Genomic DNA, 25799 nt, shown 5'->3' on the forward strand with positions numbered 1-25799 from the left:
GGAACAAGTAACTGCTAGGGTTGTAACAATATGAGATTTTCAGGGTTTAATAATCGTCTCGGAAACTATCACGGTGTACGGTATTAAACAATCATTATTATTATAATCATCAGCTACAATGACCCTTAAATAAAAAAAAAATTGATAGGGTTTTTGGTTGAACATTTGATCCATTTATATTAAACATTTGGAAAAATAATAATGGTAAAATAAAGCCACATCTCTCATTTAAACAAAATAAGGAATAAATTATTTCCTTTAGATATGGCCTATATAAAATAACTTAAATGACCTTTAGTGTTTTGAGAGAAAGAGACTGAGAGAGAGTGCACGAGAGGTTACCATACAAAGCAGACGTGTGCTTACAAACAGGGCTTTATTAGGCATTATACTGAGATTAGATGGAAAGAAAATGCCATCAAGACTTTTCTCAAGACAGTTCCCATTAGAGGCAAATTTATATAACAGCTTTGTGTCCGAAAACAGATCGCCCGAAAATTAAACAAAGATTCCAATTTATGGCCGGTTTTCATGGCTGGATTTTGGGATTTCCTCTGCATCACAGAAATAATACTGCTTTAAATGATAAACAAAACACATCTTTATCTGCACAGAGGGATGTGTTCATGAATATGGTAGCACATGTTGAACATATTTCCTCCTTTTGCAGCCTTTTTGTCCACATTTCTTGCAAACTGGATATCCATCTTTAAGGACAGCTCTCGTTTGTTTTCCAGATACCAAAAGTATCCAATACTTTTTTCGATTTGTAGTCTCTGGCTTTGACATTTTCTCTGCTGTACATAAACAAATGGAGTCTACACTGTAAAAATTTCTACAAATTCTTGTAAAATGAAAGTATTACTGGCAGCTAGTTGCCAGTAACTTATTGTAGATTTTAATTTATGTTATTTACTGGCAAAAGTTTGTTCAAAGTTATATGAAAATAAAATATTTTCAGTCTTTATCTTCTACAGGAAGTTACTGGCAACCAGCTGCATAATTACAGCTAATTTTTTACAGTGTAGCATCACATGGAAAACCAGCAGCGCAGGTGAGATCTCCTTTATTATATTTTTTTTTGTTTCCAAAACCGTGGATATGTTTACGGAAGTTTAACCTTATGTTAATATCATGGTATACCGCCAAAACCTTATTTGTGAACAACATAGAGTGTATAATGGACAATGCTGCAGTTTATGAATCAGTGACATTTATTAGTCAAGTACACAAAAGATGAAAGGAATTACATTTTATAATAATGAACTGATCTCATATGATCAACCAGAAAGACAACAGTAGTGATTCCCACCAGTCCTGACAGAACAAGCCGGATCAGAACCTCAACATCTCCACAATACTCCTGACAGTCTGTATGTGTAGACAGAGATTCTTCTAGAATGATAAACACGTACACACTGTCAGTAAATGGTTTGTCAATTTAAAGATTGAAGTTGTACAGAGATTACTGTGGTACGAAAAAAAAAACGTCCTGACGTACGGTTGTTACCTTCAAAATGTGGACAGAGGTCTTTAATTTGAAGATTGATGCTCTTAATGCTCACTGGATTTGTGGCCGTGCATCTGTATGTTTCTGTATCATTATAATGAAGCTTTAAAGATAAACTGAGATTAAATCTAAGATCAGAACTGCTGGTCTGGTTCACCATTTCACCTCCTTTATACCACAAGATGGAGACGTCATTGTCGTTTTTTACAGAGCAGAGAACCGAGCAAAACTCCTGAATCTTCTGTGATGTATCTGGTAAACATATATTTTGTAAGGTTAGCTTTCAACCAAATGTCATTAGATGTTAATCTATTGCAGTAACCACAATTTTTATCCAAATTATTATACATTCCTTTAAAGAAACTTTGTAAACTACTTTCTTTCAGCTACATTTTGAAGTGCACTATTCTACTTGAACAGATAATAAAGTTGTTCGGCAGCATTTTTGTACAGTTTAGGATGAATCATTTGTGTTGTGTTATTCACTTGAAAATTTAAAGCTAATAAATTGAAGGCGACAGACTCACCTTGAGATTGGTTTGAAATAGTAAATGAGTTGCTAATCGCAGGTGTAGAAACTTGTGCTTTAAAACAAAACCAACACAGACATCAGTTATTCAGAAGACTCAGAGTAACAATACAATCCCAGGCAAACTAATCTGAGTGTGAAATGTTGCAAAGCTAAATCTAACCATAAACATCCACTTTGATCTTTCTCCTTGAGATTAATCCCTTAATGGTGAGTTTTGCTGTGTAAAGTCCAGATTCATTGGTACTGATATTATAGATGGTCAAAGATCCAGTCAGTTCATCCATCTTCACTCGTCCTGTTAATCTCTCATCATAAAAGGGTTGAAATCCTTGATACATCTGTGCTATACGGAAGGTTTGATTGATACTTTCAAACTGCCACATCACTTCATCAAGACTCTTAGGTTCAGTGTTTCTTATAGGTAGATTGAGATCTTCTCCCTCCATCACAGTCTTCACCTCATGCCAGTCACAACTCACTGTATAATAAGAAAATAATACAGTAAAGTAATAAAGAAACAAAACTCCTAAATACACCGGTTAAGGCGGGCGTACACGGTGCGATTTTTGCTGTCGTAGGGGCTCGCATGCGATTTTTTTTTCCTCGGGAGCAAATCGTTCATGCTCGTATGGTCGTGGCTCGCACCGTGTGAGAGGAATTACGAGCCGAGCCGAGCAGGTTACGAGCACCTTACGACCTCCCGATAATTTTTAAACATGTCAAAAAAGTTCGGGAGCTGTCGGTATAAATTCGTAGTGTTGGTGCGGGTGTACGAGACGATCTGGCAAAGCACTTGAAGTTGACCAATCAGAATGTACAATACGCAGAAGAAGAAAGACAAATGTAGCATTGCTACCTCAAATATTGATGACTACTCTATAGCTGGCTATGTTTCGCGCACATACACACTCAGGTGACCGGACATCATGACAAATATACAGGTCCTTTCAGTGACGACCTCTTGATCAGCTTATTTGCCTGAAAAAAACCTGTCATACGTGTTTTTGTGATGTCGGGTCACAGCTTTGGATGTGTGTGGAAACAGGAGAGAGTGTAGTTGTTTTAGGCTATACCGCTGTTCTGATAAGTGCTACCACAATGCATTAAACGAGGCTGATATTAAAACTTTTTTGTTTTACTTGTTGATTTTTCTTTACTTGTTAATATGTTTTATCATTATTTACAATGTAAACATAAAATAAGCCAACTAAATTATGTAATAAATACATTTAAAAATTATTAGACGTGCAGAGACCACTGGTTTAAATAGTACAGGATGTACAAAGAATGTCGCAATTTTTGTGTAATCCAAGCTGTGCCAAAGTTGCTGTAGTTTTATAAATGATTGGATATTAAAAGGGCTGTCGCGACAGAAAAAAGCAACGGAATGTCCATGTTTAATAGCCTAAGATATGCATTTATTGAGAGAGAGTACATAAACATGATGATCATATGCGGAGACGATGTTTCCCATCTTATTATGGAGCTTCTGCTTTAACAACTGAGCTTCGGTATTTTTACCCACATATATATTCTTTTACATATTTTCGACCAAAGAAACAAATGATATAGCCCAGTGTAAGTTATATGGTAGCCTTAGCTTGTTTTGAAATGATGAGAACATTTAAATGACTAAAAATATAGGCTATCTCTGAAACTTTATTTAAATAATGATTAATTTGTTTTCATACTATATTTGTATTGCTATGTATTAATTTACATATAGGCCTACTGTGAAAATGCACTATTATATGCAATGCCATCTGTATGGCATTTATTTTGTGCAGTTACAGGAGCATAAATGCTGCGGTCTCACTTTTACTTCAAGACACCGCATTGACCGAACATTTGCACATAACAAGCCTAGACAATGTGCTTTATATTAAATTAAATTATTTTCGTTTTACAAATTAATATTTGGCTATAGATGTGTTGTCTTAATAATTTAATTATAAACGGAAAGACGTGTAACGTTAGCTTGCGTTTTACCTCATTGCTCCTCATTCTGCATTTACAAATAAATAAATAGGCCCACTGAATGTGTTTTTTGAACGGTCATATTTATAAAAAAAGCAACAATATATGTAACATTAATAATAGCAATATAGATATTTACTTGGCACTACAAACATGATATATTAAGACGGTAAAACCGCATATGCGCTAGCACGAACAATCCCTACCAGAGAAATTCCTTCACCGCCACAGCACTAGACCTATATTGCAATTTCGGAATGCATAAATAGAAATACAAAAGAACAGAAATTCCAGGCTGTTTTATATACTAAGCCAATATCTTTACCCTATTCTTTTTGTTTTATTTTTTGTACATTCTGCCACAACGAAAGGTAGCCTACTTCATCCTCACAGGTGTGAAAATGCTTACGTCAGAATTCCTCAAGTCCTACAGTAAAATCTTGTCGTGTGTGACTGCGTACGAATTATTTTCGCATAAACTCACTCGTGTCGTGTGCGAGAGCTCACGACGTTCCGACCGTCAGAATTCGCACCGTGTACGCCCAGCTTTACATGCGTTCAGTTACTGAGGCATATTTTCCCCAAAAATACTACTTTTACTATTTTTATCTAGCATTTATGCTCTTGCCAGTATGCTTGATGTTACAGTAACTGCACTTGCCATCCAGAATGAAAGAGAAAATTAAACATGAACCCATCGTGCCAGCGGTCTCTTTAGTACCACATGATTTTTTTACATGTTCCTGCTGATTGGACTACAGTTCTGACACACCCACCAAACAAGAGAAAACGTATCTCAAACCCTGTTGCACATCGGTGCACACCGTTTCCTGGAAACATGTCGTTCAACGCGGAAACCGTAGCTAAACGTTGCGCACCGTTTTGAACTTTGAACGTGCCCCAGCACATCCAAATGTGTGAGTTTGTATTCGCTGACTAGCAAATGAAACTTTTTACCTATGCCAATGTCAAGGAGGACTATAACTCCACATCACCTTACCTCCATCACCCATGCTCCAATGATCCATACTCCCACAGCTATTTTCTGGAAGTACCAACAACAGCCCTCAGCATACCCACCACCAAAACCACCTAAAGCTGACACCCACACAGATAACTACACCCCCCTTACTGGACTGACAATTGAAAAAAGCTTTATTAATCTAAATACAAAGAATTAAGTATAATCAACATAAATATGTGCATCAATAAGTTTACCATTATGTATTTTCTATATGAATATAACAAGTTATGTGTATCAATCAGTTTACCATTATGTATGTAGGAAAATTACAGTCTGTTCAAAGATTATATGTTAAGGGTCGGGACAAAAGACGTACAGTGCCAGGAATGTGACCTTTAAAAAGTGACGCCATGTGTTTCTTTATGATACAAACCATGTGCTTCTTGTGTGCCCAGTTGAAAAGCCCTGAAAAGTGAGCTAACCCAACCCGTGGGGTACTAGGTAAAAGTGTCATTATTAATAGCTTTGCGGAGTGATGAAGCTAATAAACAACAGCTTAACGTGACAAAAACTAAGGAAATTGTAATTGATTTCAGGAGGAAAAAAGGCCCACCCCTGTCTATAAGAGTTACTGTGATGTGGAGATTGTTGACTCATACAAATACGTAGGAGTTTACATTGACAATAAGAATCAGAACATAGAGGCAATATACAGGAAGGGACAAAGTCGACTGTACTTCTTGAGGTGGCATGCAACAAAATGATGTGGTAACCAGCTCCTTGTTCTATGCCATGTTGTGAACCACATAATGTGGTTTCAAAATCTGAAATGAACAAGAAAGTGATGTCTTTAAAGCAACACTATGTAGTTTTTTTACCTTTAAATAATGTCTCTAAAATTATTTCAGTGATAGAACAACTTTTAACTGGACAAATTGTACTGTTGCTGCAACCTGAGCAGCCTCCCAGCTGCTACAAGTACACTCTGAAAGTGGCGGTGGAGGGTAGGAAACACAGCCCCGCCCCTCCCCCTGCCTGCAGAAGAGTGTCTGATACCAGGCACTGTTGCGCTTTTCAACCACATGGGGGAGCTGTAAGTCATTTTAACATTGAAACTACATAGTGTTGCTTTAACTGTTTAACTGACAGACAGCTGTGATGCCAATGAAATTTGTTTGATATTTTATGTGGGACTTCTTAAAGCATTTTTTTAAGCAGTTTAATGTTTTTAACTGAGGTCCTTAACATCAGGAAGTTATTAGTAACCCACATCCAGGGGCACCGTTAGGGGGGTGCAGAGTATGCCAGGCATATGGGCCCATGAGTACGCTAGGGGGCCTCACCGTCATCACTTTTCTGTTTTTTATTTTTTTATTATTGTACACGTTTAATTATTAACACTGTAGTAAAGTGTTAAGTAAATTAATATAAAACTACTGTAAATACTTTGTGTTAAGTAAAATTGACAATAACTTAATAGGGTAATTAAAAATATGATTTTCTGCAATTGTGGACTCTATATTAAATAAACAAGAAATAGGAGACTTGTCTAAGGCATTGTAATTGAGTTAAATTTTAAATGACTAGAGCTGGTTGTAATGTAATAGCGCATAATTTTCTTCAGGTTTGCAACGGAGGTTTTACCCAAAATAGTAAACTTAGTGCAACTATTATAAACGCTATATCAGATTGTTTCAACATGTATCCTAATAGAGAATGTCATGTTTGAGTATTGTTGTGTTTAAATATTTTTTTATAATTTTGTTTCAATTTAATTCGATTATTACAAGACATACTGTAATGGATTGAAGGCTATTTGACGGTAGGCTATATGATGGTAATTTTAATTGATGTTTCGTTGATAAGTTTTGTGAATATTAAAGAAAAAGAACATTAAAAGAACACCGTGCATCTCATTGCGTAACAAATCTAAGTAAGAACATTTTATTTATATAGCACATTTAAACATAGCAGAGCTAACCAAAGTGCTGTACACGGGTAAAAACAAAATCGAACCACGGTCACAATGTGAAGTCACGGTACACTCACTGTGTGCTCATATTATGGTCATAATTTTAGGGGAACGGCACACTCATTCTGTTATAGCATGACAGCACACATTTCTGGAAAATGTTGGCCCAAGAGTAGAATGTCACCCATCTTACATATAATTTCTAATGCCTAAATAAAGGTTTTAGAAAGCTCACACAGATTGGAGGTAAAAGTGACCGGGATTCACAGATTTGTTTTCTGACTTGCAGTGGATGGCTTCACTACTCAGTGGAGGGGTTAAATGCAGAGACAATCATGTCTCTTTCACCTTTTTATTGTCCGTCTGAGCGACATCTGGTACTTTTCATCCCATGTGCTTTATGGGTAGTGTTAGCTCCCAGTGAGTGTGCGTTGACCTCATATGGAGACCTTAATGTATGAGCAAACTGTGAGTGCGCTATGTGGTTACAATTTTAGCTCACTGTGATGCACACATTGTGACAACATTTTGGGGATCATGTAAGCTCATAGTGACTTCACTGAAAGATCAAAGTGTTGACTGGGCTATTCGTTTTTCGAAGAAATCTTTTTTTGCATCATGCATTTATTTTTAATTACAAATGAGACCCGTAAAATTAAACAAACGCACTCAACTGAGTAATTTTTTATAGCTACACATTATGATATGAAAGTCAAAAAATCATCTAAAGGAAGGGGCTCAAAATTCTGTCTCGCTTACCTCCCTAGAAACTGTTCATTACGCCCCTGCCCACATCCTGCAGCAAGAGCCAGAGGTGCTGAGGTAAAAACCACTGAGAGCACGGACAATCATGCATGAGGTAAAAGATCAGTGTTATGACAATGTGGTTTTGTTAGAAAGGCCAAAAAAGCTAAACAGCTAACATAAGAACTGTTTCCGCCTACCACCATTGTACTGCTGAACTAATCCAAATTGACAATGGGCTGTTGAATTAATAATTAGCAAACAATAAAAAGGACCATAGTCAATTATTCCTCTTATACCATTGTTACCCCAGACACTGGTCTGGTAGTTATTTTGATTTCATAGGTTAGTTGTGCATTTATCGAAAAATAATGCATACCCGTAGAACATTTCTCAACCGATCAGAATTAAGTAGGCCTATTCAACAGGCTTGTGGTATAATATTTCATAAACACTGTGAATATGTAAAGAAATCTTTCATTGTTTAAAAATCTTAAACAGTATTGAGGATTGATTTATGATTTACATGACAGCGTTTATTGACCAACTTAAAAATGTTTCAGCAAGCCAGTCCCTTACGACAAAAAATATATTGTCAAATATAAATAAAAAGGCCAAAAAGATATGTGCAGAAATATCTTGAAATCTTTGTACAAAAATGTATTTCTCAACAATATATTTTTTGGCCATTTTTTGTATAATTTAAAATATATTTTAAAAATTAATATAATTTTAAAGCATTTATATACATTGCATTGGAAAAAACTTTGTTTGCAGGTTTGAAAAGGTTCAAATTAAATATATTTGTATAATACACTTATATAGTATAATACACTTTATGCATTTTATACAAACTTATATTTTTCCCGGGAAAATATAATAAATGTATGAAGGTTAAGGTTTAAAACTAAATATATTTTCAAATTTAGGATATATTTTATCATCATTCATCATGAAATGAGAACATATTTTTGCCAAAGACATTTATTTTTTGCCGTATGGGGTCATCCACAACTAAAACAGTATTAGGCTACAGAAAGAAAGTGTTTTAAATGTCTTACCCTTCACCCTGATGAATATCACAATGAAAACCCATGAGTTGAAAATCATTTTTAATAATTATTTGTCGTTAGTTTTAGGAGCTCATGTCGTGTGAACAGTGAGAACCTACAGTGAATGTCTGTCTGTCTAATTCTCATGAGGAAGAAACACTTGTGATAAATCAGTTTTACTCCAGCAGATGGAGCCAAATACCTTCTAACAATGAACATTTAAGGAGACTCAGGGTTTTATTTATAAATTACAGCCAATTCAGTAAAATTGACCACGACCCTTCCAATGTTTAGTGGTTCTGCAGGCTAAGTTGTTCAAAATTTCATTAATGTCTAGACATTTAGTTTCAGGTAAACTAAGCTTCGGTTGCAAAGCTGGAGAGTTTTTGACTGTAAATAATTTTGCACGAGTTTGGCTTTGTTACCCAACATCAGCTCGCATTGACTTTGATCAAAGGCGAGTCCAGGAATCGTAAAATCAAAATGATGAAAAATAAAGAGATTTTTACCGCATTCATTGGATCTTGCTATTCTAACACATTCCGTGTGCGAGCGAGCAGCGGCGTGCATCTATTACAGGTAATGACATCAGAGTACCGCGAGAGCGATTTGAAATCAAACTCATCCGTATGATTTCCCGAATTTTTCTCGCGGTACTTGGATGTCATTTGCGTGTTGGTTTTTGCAGCGGTGCGGGAAGTTGAGCACATCTAAAAATTAGAGATATGAACTCCCGTCCCGCGCCTCATCTACTGTTTTATATGAAAATAAGGCTGAAAATAAGATATTCATCCTGAGAAATACAAGTTGTGGCCGCCCTAAATCCGCGTGTCTCTCGGAGAATGTGTGAGATTTGAGAGCCCTGTCTCAGGACACGCCCATCCGGAAAACTTTTCGCTTTCGCTTTCACATCGAGTCAATGAGACAAAGATGAAATGGCGTCGAGTTCAGGTAAGAATTAAAATCAAATTCCAAACAAAAACAAGTTAACTCTTTGCTTTTCAGGACATTTCACTGCATAAACGTTGATTTACTTTGTTTTACTTTTATTTACTTTGTACACGTTTAACACTTGGCTTCTGAACCACACAAATCTCCTGCAGTCCTGCTGTTTGTTTATCACAACAAAATAAGTTATAAATACAAATTTTTTTCAAGTATCATTTACATTTAAGCACTCGACAGAAACTTTTATCCAAAACAGCTCACAGTCCATTTAACTTGTTGCCCACTGAAGCTAAGTATTGTTGAGCCTGGTCAGTATTTGGATGGGAGACCTCCTGGGAAAACCAGGTTGCTGCTGGAAGAGGTGTTAGTGAGACCAGCAGGGGGTACTCACCCTGTGGTCTGTGTGGGTCCTAGCACCCCAGTATAGTGATGGGGACACTATACTGTCAAAAAGCACCATCCTTTAGGGCGCACTCACATTATCCAAACCAAACCAAACCAAGCCCCAGCGCGATTGTCACCCCTCCCTACTCCCCCAGATGCCCGCACTCACACTGTACTTCTTATCGATCCGAGTCCGGGCGCGCTTTCGTCATTAAGATGCGATTGTTTTGAAAAAAGCAGGAAGTAAAGCTCTCTCTTAACACTGGAACCCACCGTAATGATATGTCTGTGTTTTTCATTCGGAGTCGTTTGGTGCGCGATTACAGACAGCCCTCTCACATGTCATCATATTGCTTAGTTCATCTGTCACGTGCGCAGCTCAGACATTCACGTAACCCGGCTGCGCGAATCAAAAGGTTTTTACGGAGGCAGATGAACGTGAGTGGTCGCGCAGCTGACGTCTTCACCTTTTGAATCGCGCTCAGGCGCGATTGCGCTCACACCACAGCCTTCCGCGCTCCGGCCCACCTCTGCAACCCGGCCGTGGCGCGAATAACCAATCTGCGCCCGGGCGCGGAACAGAGCGATCACACTAGTCAAACAAACCAGGCTTTGGGGGTCAAATGCGCCCGAGCGCGGTTTGGTTTGGACAGTGTGAGTGCGCCCTTAGATGAGATGTTAGGTCCTCTCTCTCCCAGGATGTCTTTTGAAAAAGAGTACAGGCTTGGGCTCTGGCATCCTGGCCAAATTTGTCAGTTGGCCTACTAATCATCCCCTGATATTAATTGGTGATATTACTCTGTCTTCTCTCCACTAAAAAGCTGGTGTGTGGTGGGCATTCTGGCACAATGGCTGCCATCACATCATGGTGGTGGTTGAGAAGAATCCCCCATTTGAAGCGCTTTGAGTGCTGCAGAAAAACTGCTATATAATGTAACAAATTATTATTATTATTATTATTAGTAGTAGTAGTAGTAGTAGTAGTAGTAGTAGTAGTAGTAGTAGTAGTAGTAGTAGTACATTTTATCCATCAACCCCACAACTAATATAATAATACTCATTGAGCTACAAGAACAACAGCAGAAGTGAAACTAGTCCATGTGATAATCTTGTAAAGCACACATACGCATCTAAAATCCATAACGGGGACAGAGTAGCCTAAAAGCCTTTAGTTTTAATACCAAGGCCACACACCACAGAAAAGACCCTGATCATGAATCTTCTAACAAAAAATCCTGTATCTCAGTCATTTTCTAATCCACAACCCTAAAACATTTAGATCTTACAAGCACTGTTAAAAGTTTAAAAGCTGCATGACATAAAAGCAAACCCATTAAGTTAAGTGTGCTTTCTGTTTTGTATTGGTTTTACTAAACACTTAATACTGACTAAAATGCATGTTTGAACTGCCTTAATTTAAAAACACATTGTACTGATATAAAATATTGTTTTGTCTCAAGATGTACACCAGTATTTTTTGTAAGGTATCAGTGGTGCTTATTAGATGCCATGGAGTATACCAACTTCTACTTTAAAAAAATGGCGGCATAAATTAAGAGTATACCCACTTCTACAGGCACCAATACACCAATGTAACGTATGCTTGTAAAAACTACTTAAACTGGTGTGCTAATATAAGTAATTTCTAGTCCTGGATTAATCTAAACCATGTCTGGGAAACTGCACCTGGAAGAAATGTTTTATGTTTGTTTGTTGTTATCATAATACATTAAAAAAGTGTTTTGTGTTTTGTTTTAGATGCAGATACTATGCGACATAGTCCACCTATTGATCGCCCTAACAGTAAGTCAATAAAATGCTTTGTTGTGATAGTTTTATAAGTAAATATCTGAAACACCAAAAAAAAAAAAAAAATACGTACCATATTAATTAATATACATTTGGTACAGCAGTAGAAGGAAAAATTTATTGATAGAAGAACACAATTAGTTGCTACAGTTTATAAAACTATTTATAAAGATAGTTAGTTAGTTAGTTAGTTAGTTAAAGTTTATTTCGGTCAATTTCAAAAAAAGAAAAGAAAAAAAAAGACAATTTACAAGCAAACATAAACACAAACATTAAATTGCAATATAAACAATTATAAAAAAAAAAAAAGAAAAGGTTGACCGAAAAGGTATTGGCTGAAGCGTATGCTTATTACGCCAATCCTTTTTACATATCATTTGTTTTACACACAACACAAAGACCCAAATTCATCTTGCATGTAATGACTAAAAGAAAAGAAACTAAGTTTGATTTGTTTTATATAGTGTAATCTTTTTTTTATATATAATTTCTTAAATCTACTAATGGATTTGCAAATTTTCATCTCGTCATCGAGGCTATTCCACAGTGTAACTCCTTGAACTGACAGACTTCTTTGTTTAACATTAGTTCTAATTCGGGGTTTACTTAACATAAGAGTTCCTCTAAGATCATAGGAGATTGATTTCATTTGAAACAAGTTCTGGACACAGTCAGGAAGTTTATTATTTATTATTTTAAACATTATTTTAACTATTTTGAATTCCACTAAGTCATCAAATTTTAATAAATTGGAATTTATAAATAACTTGTTGGTTGGGTGAAAATAATCTGTTTTATTTATAGTCCGTATAGCACGTTTTTGGAGAATTACAATTGGTTTTATTATTGTTTTGTATGTATTTCCCCAAATCTCTACACAATAAGTCATATACGGCAGTATTAGAGACTGGTAAAGTATTTTTAAGGCCTTTAAATCAAGAATATGTTTTGTTTTAGACAAAATAGCCAGAGTCTTAGAAATCTTTGACTTTATGTAGGTTATGTGGGGTTTCCAACTAATCTTATGATCAATAATGACCCCTAAAAATTTAATTTCATTTACCATTTCTAGTTCAAAATTGTCAATTCTAATCTCGACGTTTGTATTTATTTGTTTGTTACTAAATAACATAAATTTAGTTTTCTTTAAATTTAATGACAGTTTATTTACATCAAACCATTTTTTTAACATTTTCATTTCTGCTTTCACTATGTCCAGAAGCCGTCCCAAATTTTGATTTGAACAAAACAAAGTTGTATCATCTGCAAATAAAACACAATTTAATTGAGTAGACACATTACAAATATCATTAATATATAATAAAAATAACTTTGGTCCAAGGACTGATCCTTGTGGAACCCCACAAGTAGCCCTCTGTAGGTCAGACCTGCCATTGATAAATTGCACAAACTGAAATCTATTCCTGAGATAGTCACTAATCCATCTTAATGCAACACCCCTAATACCATTTATTTCAAGTTTTTTTAATAATATTTTATGATCAATGGTGTCGAATGCTTTTTTCAAATCTATAAAAATTCCAACTGAATGATTTTTATTTTCTATTGCAGAGGTCAGTTTTTCAACCAGCTCTATTACAGCCATTTCTGTGGATCGATTTGCTTGAAAACCATATTGATGATCACTTATTAGTTTATATTTTTTAATGAAACTATCTAATCTCAGTTCAAATAGTTTTTCTAATATTTTTGAAAACTGTGAAAGAAGAGAAATTGGTCTATAATTTGAAAGTAAATGGCTTTCACCGTTTTTGTAAATAGGGATAACTTTAGCTATTTTCATATTGTCCGGAAAAACTCCAGTTTGGAGAGATAAATTGAAACTGGGAAAAAAGAAAAAGAAGGAAAAAAGATAAATTTTTAGTAATTGTCACTTACTTTAAATAGTTAGAATTGTCCTTAAAAATTTCTTGTTTATGTTTTTATATAAAATTCAGGTTTGTTACCTCTTATTTAGAGATTTATCAATAAAATGAATTGTTTCACTGAGATGTACGTATGTAAATTGTAACTTTTATATAGCAGTAAACAAATGTTTGTGTTTCAGTGAATGTTGTTCTGTGTGGAAGTGACAGCAGATTAAAATCTTCAGTATTAAATCTGATCCTGAATCAGAGGGATAAAAGATCAGAGCCAGAAGATGAAGAGATGATAAGCTCAGATTGTGTGAGTTTTAATGGTGAGGTGTGTGGACATCTGATGACTCTGGTGAAGCTTCCAGCTCTGTTTAACCCTCGACTCTCAGATGAAGAAATAATGCGTCAGGCTCTCAGCTGTGTGTCTCTCTGTGATCCTGGAGTTCATGTGTTTCTCTTCATTATTGATGATGGTCCACTGACTGATGAAGATAAAGCAGAAACAGAGAAGATTCAGAGAATATTCAGCTCAAGAATCAACAAACACACCATGATCCTCATAATTCAGAAATTAGAGAACAGAACAGCAGAACTAAATAAAGAAATGAAGTCTGTGGTTGAGAGTTTTGGAGGAAGACATGAGTTTCTCTGTATTAACACACAAAGGTCCATGTTGATGGAGAAACTGATGCAGATGATGGAAGACAACAGCAGAAGTTTTTACTCCACAGAAACATTTTGGGATGCACAGCTGGTGAAACCTCCAAAACTTGAAGGGATGAAAAGGAAACAGATTCAGACACAAGGTGATTATCAGAAAATGTTTACATTATTCACAATAGATGACTGTACACTTTGCCTTATATTTGCCATAAAATGTATAATATGTATACACTAGGTCAAGCTGAAGTCTGTATAAAAACATTTATGATAAAGCAGTCACTTAGGTTGGGTCTGAGGGCACATTTACACCTGGTATTATGATGCGTTTTTGGTCACATAGATCACAAATGGACAAAACTAAATACAGATGTTAAATGGGGTGTAAGTCATTGTAAGCCTGTCCACTTTCGAGCACATTCAGAGGCAGTCGAAAACACATTTTACCGGATTGCTAGTGAAGACACTCCTGTGGTGCGGTCTTTATAAGCTATCATTGGTAAAAAGCGGTTGCGAGCATGTAAATGTTTTGCAACCTTTTTTCACCAACTGCTCTGAAATATCAGAGAAAGCTATATATATATTCATGTACAAAATGCTGTGCAGCATGTTTACTAACAGCACAAGCAGTGGTACTCTGACATTAGTTATAATATTAGTGTGCATCAACTTTAACTCGTCTTTTCTCAGATAATTGCATTTTTGTAAAGGACTTTTGTTAGAGATTAGATTCAGAGTGATGATCAAAACATACACAGTTTGTAATGTTTTTTTGATGCTTTAGTGTTTTATAAGTTAGGTAAGAGTGCCACCTGGCAGATAATAGTGGAAATATGGATCACCGTAAAAACTTGTCATTGGCAGTGAAGTGTTTCTCTTAATTGACAAGATAACTTGTCAATGACGAGGAAAGAGTTAAAGATACAATTTGTAGTATTCGCCCGCTAGAGGGCACATGATCAAAACAATAATGACGTAGATTAATGATGCTCTGAAGAAGCGTGGAATGATGGGATTTGTTGTCTTTAACTCAACCGTTGATGGCCACCAATCAGACGGTAACGAGAAATCATGTTAATGGATGGAGGTTATCAAATTTGATAAATGTTACGTTTGATAACATCTTTTTATTTTATTATGTAACTAAATTGTTAGTCATATATTGTTACTATTAGTCCAATTCGATCGTGTGTTAACACAGCACAGAATTAAGTGTTCCATAAACAAGCAAGTATCCTGACAGACAGATACTTCCGCAATTGTCTACGACACTGTTGTCATGTGGTTTCTACATCAGTAAAGGTGGTAACAAAGGGTAACGTGGATATTAACGTTATTGACAGGCGTAATGTCAATTTTCTCATGATTTACAAGTAGTTGAAAACATTGGAGATATTGTTAGTAATCAGCTGGACAAAATACACTCACCTAAAGGATTATTAGGAACACCATACTAATACTGTGTTTGACCCCCTTTTGCCTTCAGAACTGCCTTAATTTTACGTGGCTTTGATTTAACAAGGTGCTGAAAGCATTCTTTAGATATGTTAGGCCATATTGATAGGATAGCATCTTGCAGTGGATGAAGATTTGTGGGATGCACATCCAGGGCATGAAGCTCCCGTTCCACCACATCCCAAAGATGCTCTATTGCAGGGGTGTCCAATACGTCGATCGCGATCGACCAGTCCATCGCAAAGGCAATGCCGGTAGATCACACATAAGTTAACTGTATATGATGCTCCATGAGCATCGGAAAATAGAGGGCGAAATAGGCATTATCAGAGGGGCCAATCACACCAAAAGCGTTTATGGCAGTTGCAGGTGCCTTTTTTGAATGATATTCTATGGACAGGGCGCGTTTGTGCGCTGTTTATGCGTCTGAGCGCCTTGCGATTTTTGCCGCCGGCCGCAGCACGCGCCTTTGAAGGAACGCTGAGAGCGGAGAAGCGCCTGACGTCATTCGCGTCTTTCCATTGTCCAATCGAATGAGGGGAGAAGCGGGCCTTACGTTGTGGTGAGGGAAGTTTACAATTGTTTTGAAGAACCGGACTCCACTCGCTCACTCTCTCCTGTGTTTGTGCACCTCTCACCCTCAAACAAGGTCAAAGCATGCGCCCTCTTTTTAAAGTTTCTGCTAATATGACAGTTAACAGCAAAAGAGCGCTCACGCTTCAATATTTGATTGACAAGACAGCTGACTCGGTGGTTGCCTAGCCATATAAAGCCGCATCGCACTGCCCTTTTTTTTTAAAGAGAGGCGTCTGATACTGCATCTCCACTATTTTAAGCAGTACTTTTCATGTACTCAAGGACTTTTTCAACTCCTCAAAAAGAATGGAGTAGCCTAATGGGGACAGCCTTAAATTCAATGTAGAGATATGCAGTATAGTCCTAATACGCTTTTAAATTGTCATTAAAAATTTAACTGTGTTTTTTAGCAGGTAGATCTTGTCGGCTTCATCATTTTAAAAGTAGATCACCACACAAAAAAGTCTGGACACCCCTGCTCTATTGGTTGAGATTAGGGATGCACCGAATCCAGATTTTTTGGGTTCGGGCGAATACCGAATCCACTGTTTAAGATTCGTCCGAATCCGAATACCGAATCCTACTCGCATCCTTATTCCATTACAGGGCTCGCAAAATTTCTAAATCCCTGGTAGCCCTTGGTAGCCCGAAATTTTGCCAATACAAAGCCAATAGGGCCTCTAACCACAATGTTTAATCTGCTATTCTTGTTGTTGTTTTGATGCTGTTGTTTTTTAACAAACAAAAAAACTGGATTTCCATGTAAACCAACTGTTCCTGCTCATCCCCACACCAGATATACCCACCATTTAAAAGTGGTTCAGTGGGTCACAAAACTCACAGTTTGGATCATCCAGTTACAGATTGGATATTTTTTTCGATTAGAAAAACAGGGGCTACTCTCGCTTTAAGAGCGATTCTGCACAGAGTCACTCTCTTCACTGCCCGTACAATCTATATCACTTTAAAGCTTGCTGCGAGAGATTTAATTTTCTTACGTGAGGATAGTAATGACTGACAGGACGAAGTTGGAGGATTTGCACATAAATCCATGACAAATCAGTACGGATTGCTTCCTGTGCTGCGGCTTTGCCCGATCGCGAAAGTGAAAGTAAAACTCGAGTGCGTGCTCAAACGCAATTTAAATACACAATGCCTGAATTTCATGCACCACAATTACCCATCAAAATCTGTGAGAGAATACATAAGCATTTAAATATATTTTCTCCTCGCTAAGTCAAGATAGCCCGACGGGCAGGGTGGGGATGCATTTTGATAGCCCGACTGCAAAGCACAAAGAAAGCGATGCGGTGCGAAGCGCTAGTTTTTCCAGGTGAGTCCACAAAATGTGAAACGCCTAAAGGCTTACCGGAAAAAAAACACTTATCTCCACGTCAGCTCCTGATGTGTGTAATCAACGGCCGCATGACGTCGACCAGCGTTGCGCAAGCTTAGGGTTCGGTTCGGTGGAAAAAAAATCTAAGATTCGGCCGAACCCGAACCCCGTCAAAAAGCCCAGTATTCGGCCGAATCCGAATCCTTTATTGCTTAAATCACCTTTCTTTCCCATTCTGACATTCAGTTTGGAGTTCAGGAGATTGTCTTGACCAGGAACACACCCCTAAATGCATTGAAGCAACTGCCATGTGATTGGTTAATTAGATAATTGCATTAATGAGAAATTGAACAGTTGTTCCTATAATCCTTTAGGTGAGTGTATATAACACTGGCCTACTGTTTTGGATATTTTACTGCAAACATCTTACAAAATGTATGTTTAATACCACATTTAAATGTGCTCGAAAATCAGCTCCCTTGTTCGGTAGTCAGGGCACTGATCAGGGAGTTGGCCATTTTAAGGACTTACTCACTCAATTGCAGAATCCTTCCACTGCACTGGAACATTGGTTCCCTAAAACATCATCAGACATGACTATAGATGTATAAACTTCAAATCTGCAGTCGATTAGTAAAAATAAAACCTATTACAAACGTTACTCAGACTTTTTTGTAGATGGAAACAAACACAGCTGCAAATGTGAACAGAACAAACCCTTTTAATATCAGGCTTTGTCTGCAGAGAAATTTTCATATTGGCATATATCACAGAAATAGAATGTGATGTTTTCATGTAATTCTGTCATTTTTTGTATTATACAATCAAAAATCAAGTTTGTTGTCTTGTATTGTTATATTTTATATCTAATTTAATTTTCTCTTTTGCAGATGTTAGAGATGGTTCAGATGATGTGAGGATTGTCCTGCTGGGAAAAACTGGAGTTGGGAAAAGTACAACAGGAAACACAATCTTAGGGAGAAATGCATTTATAGCAGATGTATCTCACGAGTCCATTACTAAAGAGTGTCAGAGAGAAACAGCTGAAGTTAACAGCAGATGCATCACTGTGATTGATACTCCAGGACTGTTTGATACTGAACATGAAGAAATTCAGAGAGAAATGACCGAATGTATCTCAATGATACTGCCAGGACCTCATGTGTTTATTATTGTACTGAGTTTAGCACACCGATTCACAAAAGAAGAAGCAGACTCAGTGAAGATCATTCAAGAATCATTTGGTGAAAACTCTTTAATGTACACCATGATACTCTTCACCAGAGGAGATCATTTGAAGAATAAAACTATTGAAGAGTTTTTAGGTGAACCTGGATCTCCTTTAATGAATCTAATTGAACAGTGTGGAAACAGATATCATGTGTTTAATAATAATGAGACTGATGATCACACACAAGTTTCTGTCCTACTGGAGAAAATAGACAACATGGTGAAAGCAAACGGAGGGAGTTATTACTCATCTAAAATATTCAGAGAGATGGAGCGAGAAAAACATGAGAAAGAAATTAAGATACTGATGGAGAAAATTGAACAACTGAGCAGAGAGAAAGAAGAGGAGAGAGAGAGAATGAAGAAGATGATGGAGGAAGAAAGACAGAAACATGAGCAAGACAGACAGAAAAGAGATGATGAATTTACAGAGACAGAAGAAAGATATAAAAGAGAAATGAAGGAGCAAGAAAAACAGCTGCGAGACGAGATGAGAAGAGAACAAGAGACATTAAAAAATGAAATTGAGGAAATAAAGAAAGAAAATAAAGATCTCCAGAACAAATATACAACACAAAAAGACAAACTGATGAATACAATAGAGACTGAACGACAGAATAATGAGACAGAAAGGAAGAGAAGAGAAGATGAGTTTAGAGAGACTGAAGAAAGATATAAAACAGAAATGATGGAGCAAAGGCGAGAGACGCGAGAAGAGATGAGAAGAGAACGAGAGACATCAAAAATTGAAATTGAGGAAATAAAAAAAGAAAACAAAGATCTCCAGATAACATTTATAAAAGAAAAGGAGAAAACAGATAGAGAAAGAGAAGATCTTTTGTTAAAACATGAAACAGAGATAGAGAGAATGAAAGAGATGATGGAGGAAGAAAGACAGAAACATGAGGTAGAGAAGAAAAACAGAGAAGAAGAATACAGAGAAAAGATTAAAGAAATCGAGACAAAAACACAGAAACAGATTCAAGATGATGAAAGGAGGAGGGAGAAAGAAAAACAAAACTGGAGAGAAAAACAGGAGATGCTTGAAAAAATGATCCAGAATGAGAAACATCTGAGAGAAAAAGAAAGAAAAATTCATGAAGATAAAATTCAGCTGATTGAAAAACAGTCTCAAGATGAACTCATGAGAGTAAAATCAGAGTATGAAGAAGACAGAAGAAGAGAAATAGAAAGAATTAAAATCTGCTGCTATCAAACAGACTCAAGTCATCTGGTAAGTCATCAAGTAAAATCATCATGAGTCAGATTTATACTGTAGATTTTATTCTGATGTATTCAGTGTTTTAGTGATGTATCTGTTATAATCTGTGAATGATCTGCTGTTTAAACAACACACTGTCACTGTTCATCTGTGTATATTATTTATGCCTTCATTTATCTTTCTGATTCCTCAGTTTCTCTCCAATGGTGACATTTCAATTTAAACAGCAAAATATATTTAATCAAATCAATTGTTTATAATCTAGTTTTATCTCAATATTTCACATATACATAATCTTTTATAGAAATTTTTCTTTCTAATTTTATTGTATATTTGAATATCTGTGCCAACACAAAACAGCTGTTTAATATATTGTTTATTATATTTATTCATCTATTTACAGATAGTTGAACCAAAAATCAGCAAACAGCTTGATAAACTCTTCAGTAGATTACATTTAACAAACAGACATCAAGATAAACTGAGAACAGAAGATTTTCTCAAAATCACAAAGTCTTCACTTCAGTCTCAGGAGCCACAGAAAGAAACTGAACTTGTGAACTCATTCCTACATAAACTGTTGAACATGAACTACAGAGCAAGAGAAACTCACATAAAACACAGAGAAGATCAACAAACACCTGCAAACTACAACCCTGAAGTTGACTTTGATATTCATGTGATGGATGTTCAGATGGCTGTGTTTCATTGTGCTGATAGTTTCCTAAAGCAGCTGATGGTCACTAAACTCTCACAGTGTCAGTTTGCTCTTCCTCTTCTTGTTCCTCATCCATTCACACAACAGATTGAGTTTCCTCTCTGGACATTCAGACAAATCAACAAGAGCTGGAAGATGAGAAATAATGACAATGAGATCATCAGTAAAGTCCAGCCTGTGTACAAAGCAGAAACTCCAATGGTGTCGTTCTTCAGGTTTGGCTCTTTGTCTTCATCAAAGTCTCAGCTGATAAACAGTTTGATCAATGAGAAACACAATACGTTCTTCCACAGAAACTGCTCAGGAAGCAGCAGAACCAGACTACTGATGGATGGAGTGGTGGAGATCGCCTGGTACTGTCCATCTGGAAGAAACACAGATCAATTTACTGACTGTGTTGCCTTCTGTAATCTTCATGGTGATGCAGGAGACAATGAGAAACAATATGAGATTTTAACCAGTATGTCTTCAGTCAATGTCCTCTTCTTATCTGATTTTGGACAGAAGAACCAGTATAAGAGTTTAGTGAGGTCACTCTTCAGATCTTCTCAGCCTCTTATTTGTCTGCTCACAGACAATGACTGTCATAAAACTAAACTGACAGATGAAAAAATCATTATCGGTCTTTTGAACAAAAATCAATCTGATCTATCAAATGAGATAAGAGAGACAATCAGATTGAGTCTGAAAGAAGACAAGAAGACTTTTAAACTGGAAGAAGTGGCTATACACACAGGAATTCAAGTAGATGAGAATAATGAAGAGTGTCAGAGAGGAAAAGAGACGGCGCTTCAGATGATGAGATTACTGGATGATGAAGATCCATCAACATTTAAAGAAACAAATCTGACCCGTCAGGGGAAACTGTGGCACGACTGGTGTAAAATCAACAAAGAGCTTTATCATCTAGGAGGAGAAAATCTAGAAGAAGATAAAAGTGCCAAACTGAAACTGATGAGAGAAATAAGAGAAAAACAAGTGGCAGAAGAATCAACACAGTTTATGAGGATATTTTTTGAAACACTGCGATCACTTAAAATCAGTGACAAAAATTATTTTCTGACATTCATTATAAATCTGTTGGATGACTTTACTTCTAAAAAGCTTTGTGAACTTCGCAAGAAGTATGATGTGACATGGAATAAAGTTTCTGCTTTGCAAAAAATGCCAGACAAACAAGACCAACTGCAGATTAAACAAACAGAGCTTGAGAAAATATCAGAACAAATCAATAAAACAACCTTTGGTTTGGAGCATTTTGTTAGAGAGCTCGGTCAGATCTATGAGTCCTGGTTATCTGTAAAGAAAAACAATTTCTCTGATCTCCCAAGTCTTGCAGCAGAGATGATGATCTCTGGATTTCCACTGGAGCTGATGGATGGAGATGCTGCTCATGTTCCTCTCATCTGGATTAAAGCTGTTTTTGATCAACTCATCCAGAATCTGGGAGATCAGAGAGTTTTTGTGCTGTCAGTTTTAGGGATTCAGAGCTCTGGGAAATCCACTTTACTCAATGCTATGTTTGGTCTTCAGTTTTCTGTCAGTGCTGGTCGATGCACCAGAGGAGCTTTCATGCAGCTGATCAGAGTATCAGAGGAGCTGAAATCAGATCTGAAGTGTGATTATATTCTGGTTGTTGATACTGAGGGTCTTCGTGCACCAGAACTGGAAGTTGGAAGATCTACAAGAAATAATGATAATGAATTGGCCACATTTGTTGTTGGACTTGGAAATCTGACATTGATTAACATCTTTGGAGAAAACCCATCTGAGATGCAAGATATTCTTCAGATTGTTGTCCAGGCCTTCATGAGGATGAAGACAGTCAGACTGAATCCCAGCTGTATGTTTGTACATCAGAACGTTTCAGACCTCACAGCTGGAGATAAAAACATGGAGGGAAGAAGACGACTGCAGGAGACACTGGATGAGATGACAAAACTCGCTGCTGAAGAAGAAGTTTGTGATGCAGAATATTTCAGTGATGTCATTGCATTTGATGTACAGAAAGATGTGAAATATTTTGCTCAGCTGTGGGAGGGAAGCCCACCAATGGCACCACCAAACCCAAACTATTGTAAGAATGTTCTGGATCTGAAAGAATCTATTTTAACACATGCTTCAGGATCAAATGGCATAATGCTGACAGACCTAAGAGGACGTATTGAAGATCTCTGGGAGGCTTTGCTGAATGAAAAGTTTGTGTTCAGCTTCAGTAATTCACTGGAAATTGCAACTTACAGGACAATAGAAAAGAGCAAAAAACTTGCCACGAAACTAAAAGACAAAGCAAATGATGAAAATATCATGAAAAAAGAGTTTGAATACTTTTGGAAAGAGCAGATGAATGAGATCATCAGAAACACTCCTACAGTTCAAACTATCAACATATTAAAGGATGTGACAGATCTCCTCAGAAACACCTATGAAAGTCTCCCTGTTGACTATAAGAAAATAAGCAGTGAGTACATTGATATGCTCTCGGTGCCAAACTATTCAGATTATGTACAGGTAAAGAGATCCAGTGGACGAATGGCACCTTTAAAAAATGTCTACAAAGGAGCTAAAGAGAGAATTGGCTTTGCTTTATATCCAGAGGATGAAGTTCAGATAAGAACTTTAATCAATGAAATTGCTGATCACACAGATAAAATGATTCAGTCATATAACATTGCAAAGATGGGCTACAACATCAGCTGCATTCCACAACTCATAGATTACATAAAGACACAATTATCAGATCATGAGGAAGAGACAAAAGTGAGATATGTGTTCAAGAGAGAATTCTTCAGAGATTTGGTTGTTTGTATTTGTCAGAGAGCAAACAAGACAATTACTCATCAACACAGATTATTCAGAGAAGCAAATGATCCTGTTCTGTATTTTAACATGAAAAGAGAAGAGTACTACAGGATTTTCCAGAAATACTGTCAAGAAGCAACATCAGTTCAAGGTTTTTAGTCTGGTCTGGTTCACCTTTTACCTCCTTTATAGCAAGAGATGGAGACGTTCTGGTCTTTAAACAGAGCAGAATGTTTGATTTGGGTTTTCTATTTCCCATGTTGGCGTGGACGTACCTGGTAGGCTTTTGTTTATGTACAGTGATGTATGACATCATATACACTATCACTCAGTAGTGAAATAAACCTCCCACTATTCCTTCTTTTGATCAGGCCTATATTGTACAGTTTTTTTAAAGAGCACCTACATTCTTTTTAGCATTGTTGTTTTGTTTATTTGGTATAATACAATGTGTTTGCATGGTTTATGGTTAAAAAAACATTATTATCCTCATACATTATTGTTCCTCCTCTATACCCTGAGTCTCTGAAACGCACTGATTTTGTACAAAGCTCATCATTCTGAAAAGCACAGTGTCCTCCGATTGGCCAGCTAACCAGTATATTGGGATTGGCTTGAATACCTCTGATGTCAACCGGAAATTTGATGCTTCTTACCATATTTGAGATAAGCTCCCAATGCAATACTGACAGGAGTTAATATCATCTTTACTACCTTATCAATGCGAGCCGAATCTGATCCAAAAAATGTAGATGACCAAAATGATTTATTAACTTTGCAGCGCTGCTTGAGCAGAATGTAACAGATTGATAAGGTAAGGATATTAAAAAATTAAAACAATGTCTGCATTTGTGATTGTAGAAACGACAAACAAGTGCTACTCGGCACTGCACAAAACTTGTGTTTGAAACATGGTTTAGTCTGCAGTAAATTCTTTAAATATGAAAACACTTAAAGGTTGTGAGTCAGAAGTGTGCAGAGTCATGATAATGAACGTCGTGTCCATGTCGACAGGCAGAGGATGTAAAATGTTGCCTACAATCCGTGTGTTTGTTGTAGTCCAAGAAAAGAGATTTAAGTTGGAGATGATAACTCGCGTCATCGTTTACCATATTATTGGGACTTTGCATATCGTTAACATGTACTAACACACACTTTTTACACACCAAATGATAAGTAAAATCATAAACTGGAAAATAGGTGCTCTTTACATCTACTATTGGATCAAGGAACTTAGGCTACTTTTGATTAAAGCATCAAAGAGTAGTAAGGATGTGGTAAAGGTTAAAAATAGAGTTCTCACCCTGAACATTGTTTGCATTCACCTGTAAGCCACACCTGATGACGGGTACAGGAACTGGTGCTATATTACACACATAAAGACTTTTGAAGCTATATTTTTCTAGACATATCAAAATAATTTTCACAAACCTCAAACAAAACTATTAGACTTGGATAAAACATTATTTGTGACAATTTATGAACATTTCAATCAGATGCCACCAAAAGCAGGTAATGATATTTCCTACCAGCTTTAGTTATAAACATAAACTTACAATGACTTAATAAAGTCCAGATTCACTGGTGCTGATGTTTGAGATGGTCAATGATCCAGTCTGTTGGTTCACCCCATTTTATTGATGAGTCTCTTTTCATAATGAATGAAAACGTTTCCACGATATATCTGTGCTATGCGGGTAGTTTGGTCATTATTTTTAAAAGTCTACATTATTTCAGTGTCTCTTTGTAGTTGAGTGACTCCTGTTTGTAGGTTGAGAAATTTTCCCTCCATCACAACCTTTAGCTCATTGGTCACTATATCTGAAATGAAAGGGTAACATAAAAATGCATGTTAGATACACTGTAAGCCCAGACAAATATAAAAAAACCTGCCCAAAAATGTACATTTGCCTTGTTAAACAAACAAGTTACTTAAGTTAAAGAATTTACATTTTTCATTCTCTAAATGTATAATGTGTCATTCCAGCATGATTTAACAGTGTAGTACTTAAAAAATGTAGTAAACAATGA

At 36.5% G+C, this 25799-nt stretch overlaps 2 protein-coding genes across 2 annotated transcripts; one reads left to right on the forward strand and one right to left on the reverse strand.

Moving 5' to 3' along the window:
• Positions 1–320: 320 nt before the first annotated feature.
• On the reverse strand, positions 321–8872 carry LOC135750295 (CD48 antigen). The gene is made up of 5 exons (XM_065269087.2): positions 8761–8872; positions 2203–2520; positions 2038–2094; positions 1511–1762; positions 321–1395 (listed from the first exon to the last, which is right to left on the reverse strand). Exons 1-5 carry the CDS (start codon positions 8807–8809, stop codon positions 1247–1249), a joined length of 825 nt encoding a protein of 274 aa, XP_065125159.1. The 5' UTR covers positions 8810–8872; the 3' UTR covers positions 321–1246.
• Positions 8873–9656: 784 nt separating this feature from the next.
• On the forward strand, positions 9657–25703 carry LOC135750297 (interferon-induced very large GTPase 1-like). The gene is made up of 5 exons (XM_065269088.2): positions 9657–9702; positions 11842–11886; positions 13961–14575; positions 18687–20260; positions 20652–25703. The coding sequence occupies exons 1-5, from the start codon at positions 9687–9689 to the stop codon at positions 23925–23927; spliced, it is 5526 nt and encodes a 1841-aa protein (XP_065125160.1). The 5' UTR covers positions 9657–9686; the 3' UTR covers positions 23928–25703.
• The last annotated feature ends 96 nt before the right edge of the window (positions 25704–25799 follow it).

Source organism: Paramisgurnus dabryanus, chromosome 21, assembly GCF_030506205.2.
Source record: "Paramisgurnus dabryanus chromosome 21, PD_genome_1.1, whole genome shotgun sequence".
In the NCBI taxonomy this organism is placed as follows: Eukaryota; Metazoa; Chordata; class Actinopteri; order Cypriniformes; family Cobitidae; genus Paramisgurnus; species Paramisgurnus dabryanus.

Coding starts and splice junctions, on each gene's coding strand:
- LOC135750295 (XM_065269087.2), bottom strand. CDS start 8,809: ATGATTTTCAACTCATGGGTTTTCATTGTGATATTCATCAGGGTGAAG. Junction 2,521..8,760: donor GATATTCATCAGGGTGAAGG/GTAAGACATTTA, acceptor CTTATTATACAG/TGAGTTGTGACTGGCATGAG. Junction 1,396..1,510: donor CCTCTGTCCACATTTTGAAG/GTAACAACCGTA, acceptor TTATCATTCTAG/AAGAATCTCTGTCTACACAT.
- LOC135750297 (XM_065269088.2), top strand. Junction 11,887..13,960: donor ACCTATTGATCGCCCTAACA/GTAAGTCAATAA, acceptor TTTGTGTTTCAG/TGAATGTTGTTCTGTGTGGA. Junction 20,261..20,651: donor AAACAGACTCAAGTCATCTG/GTAAGTCATCAA, acceptor ATCTATTTACAG/ATAGTTGAACCAAAAATCAG.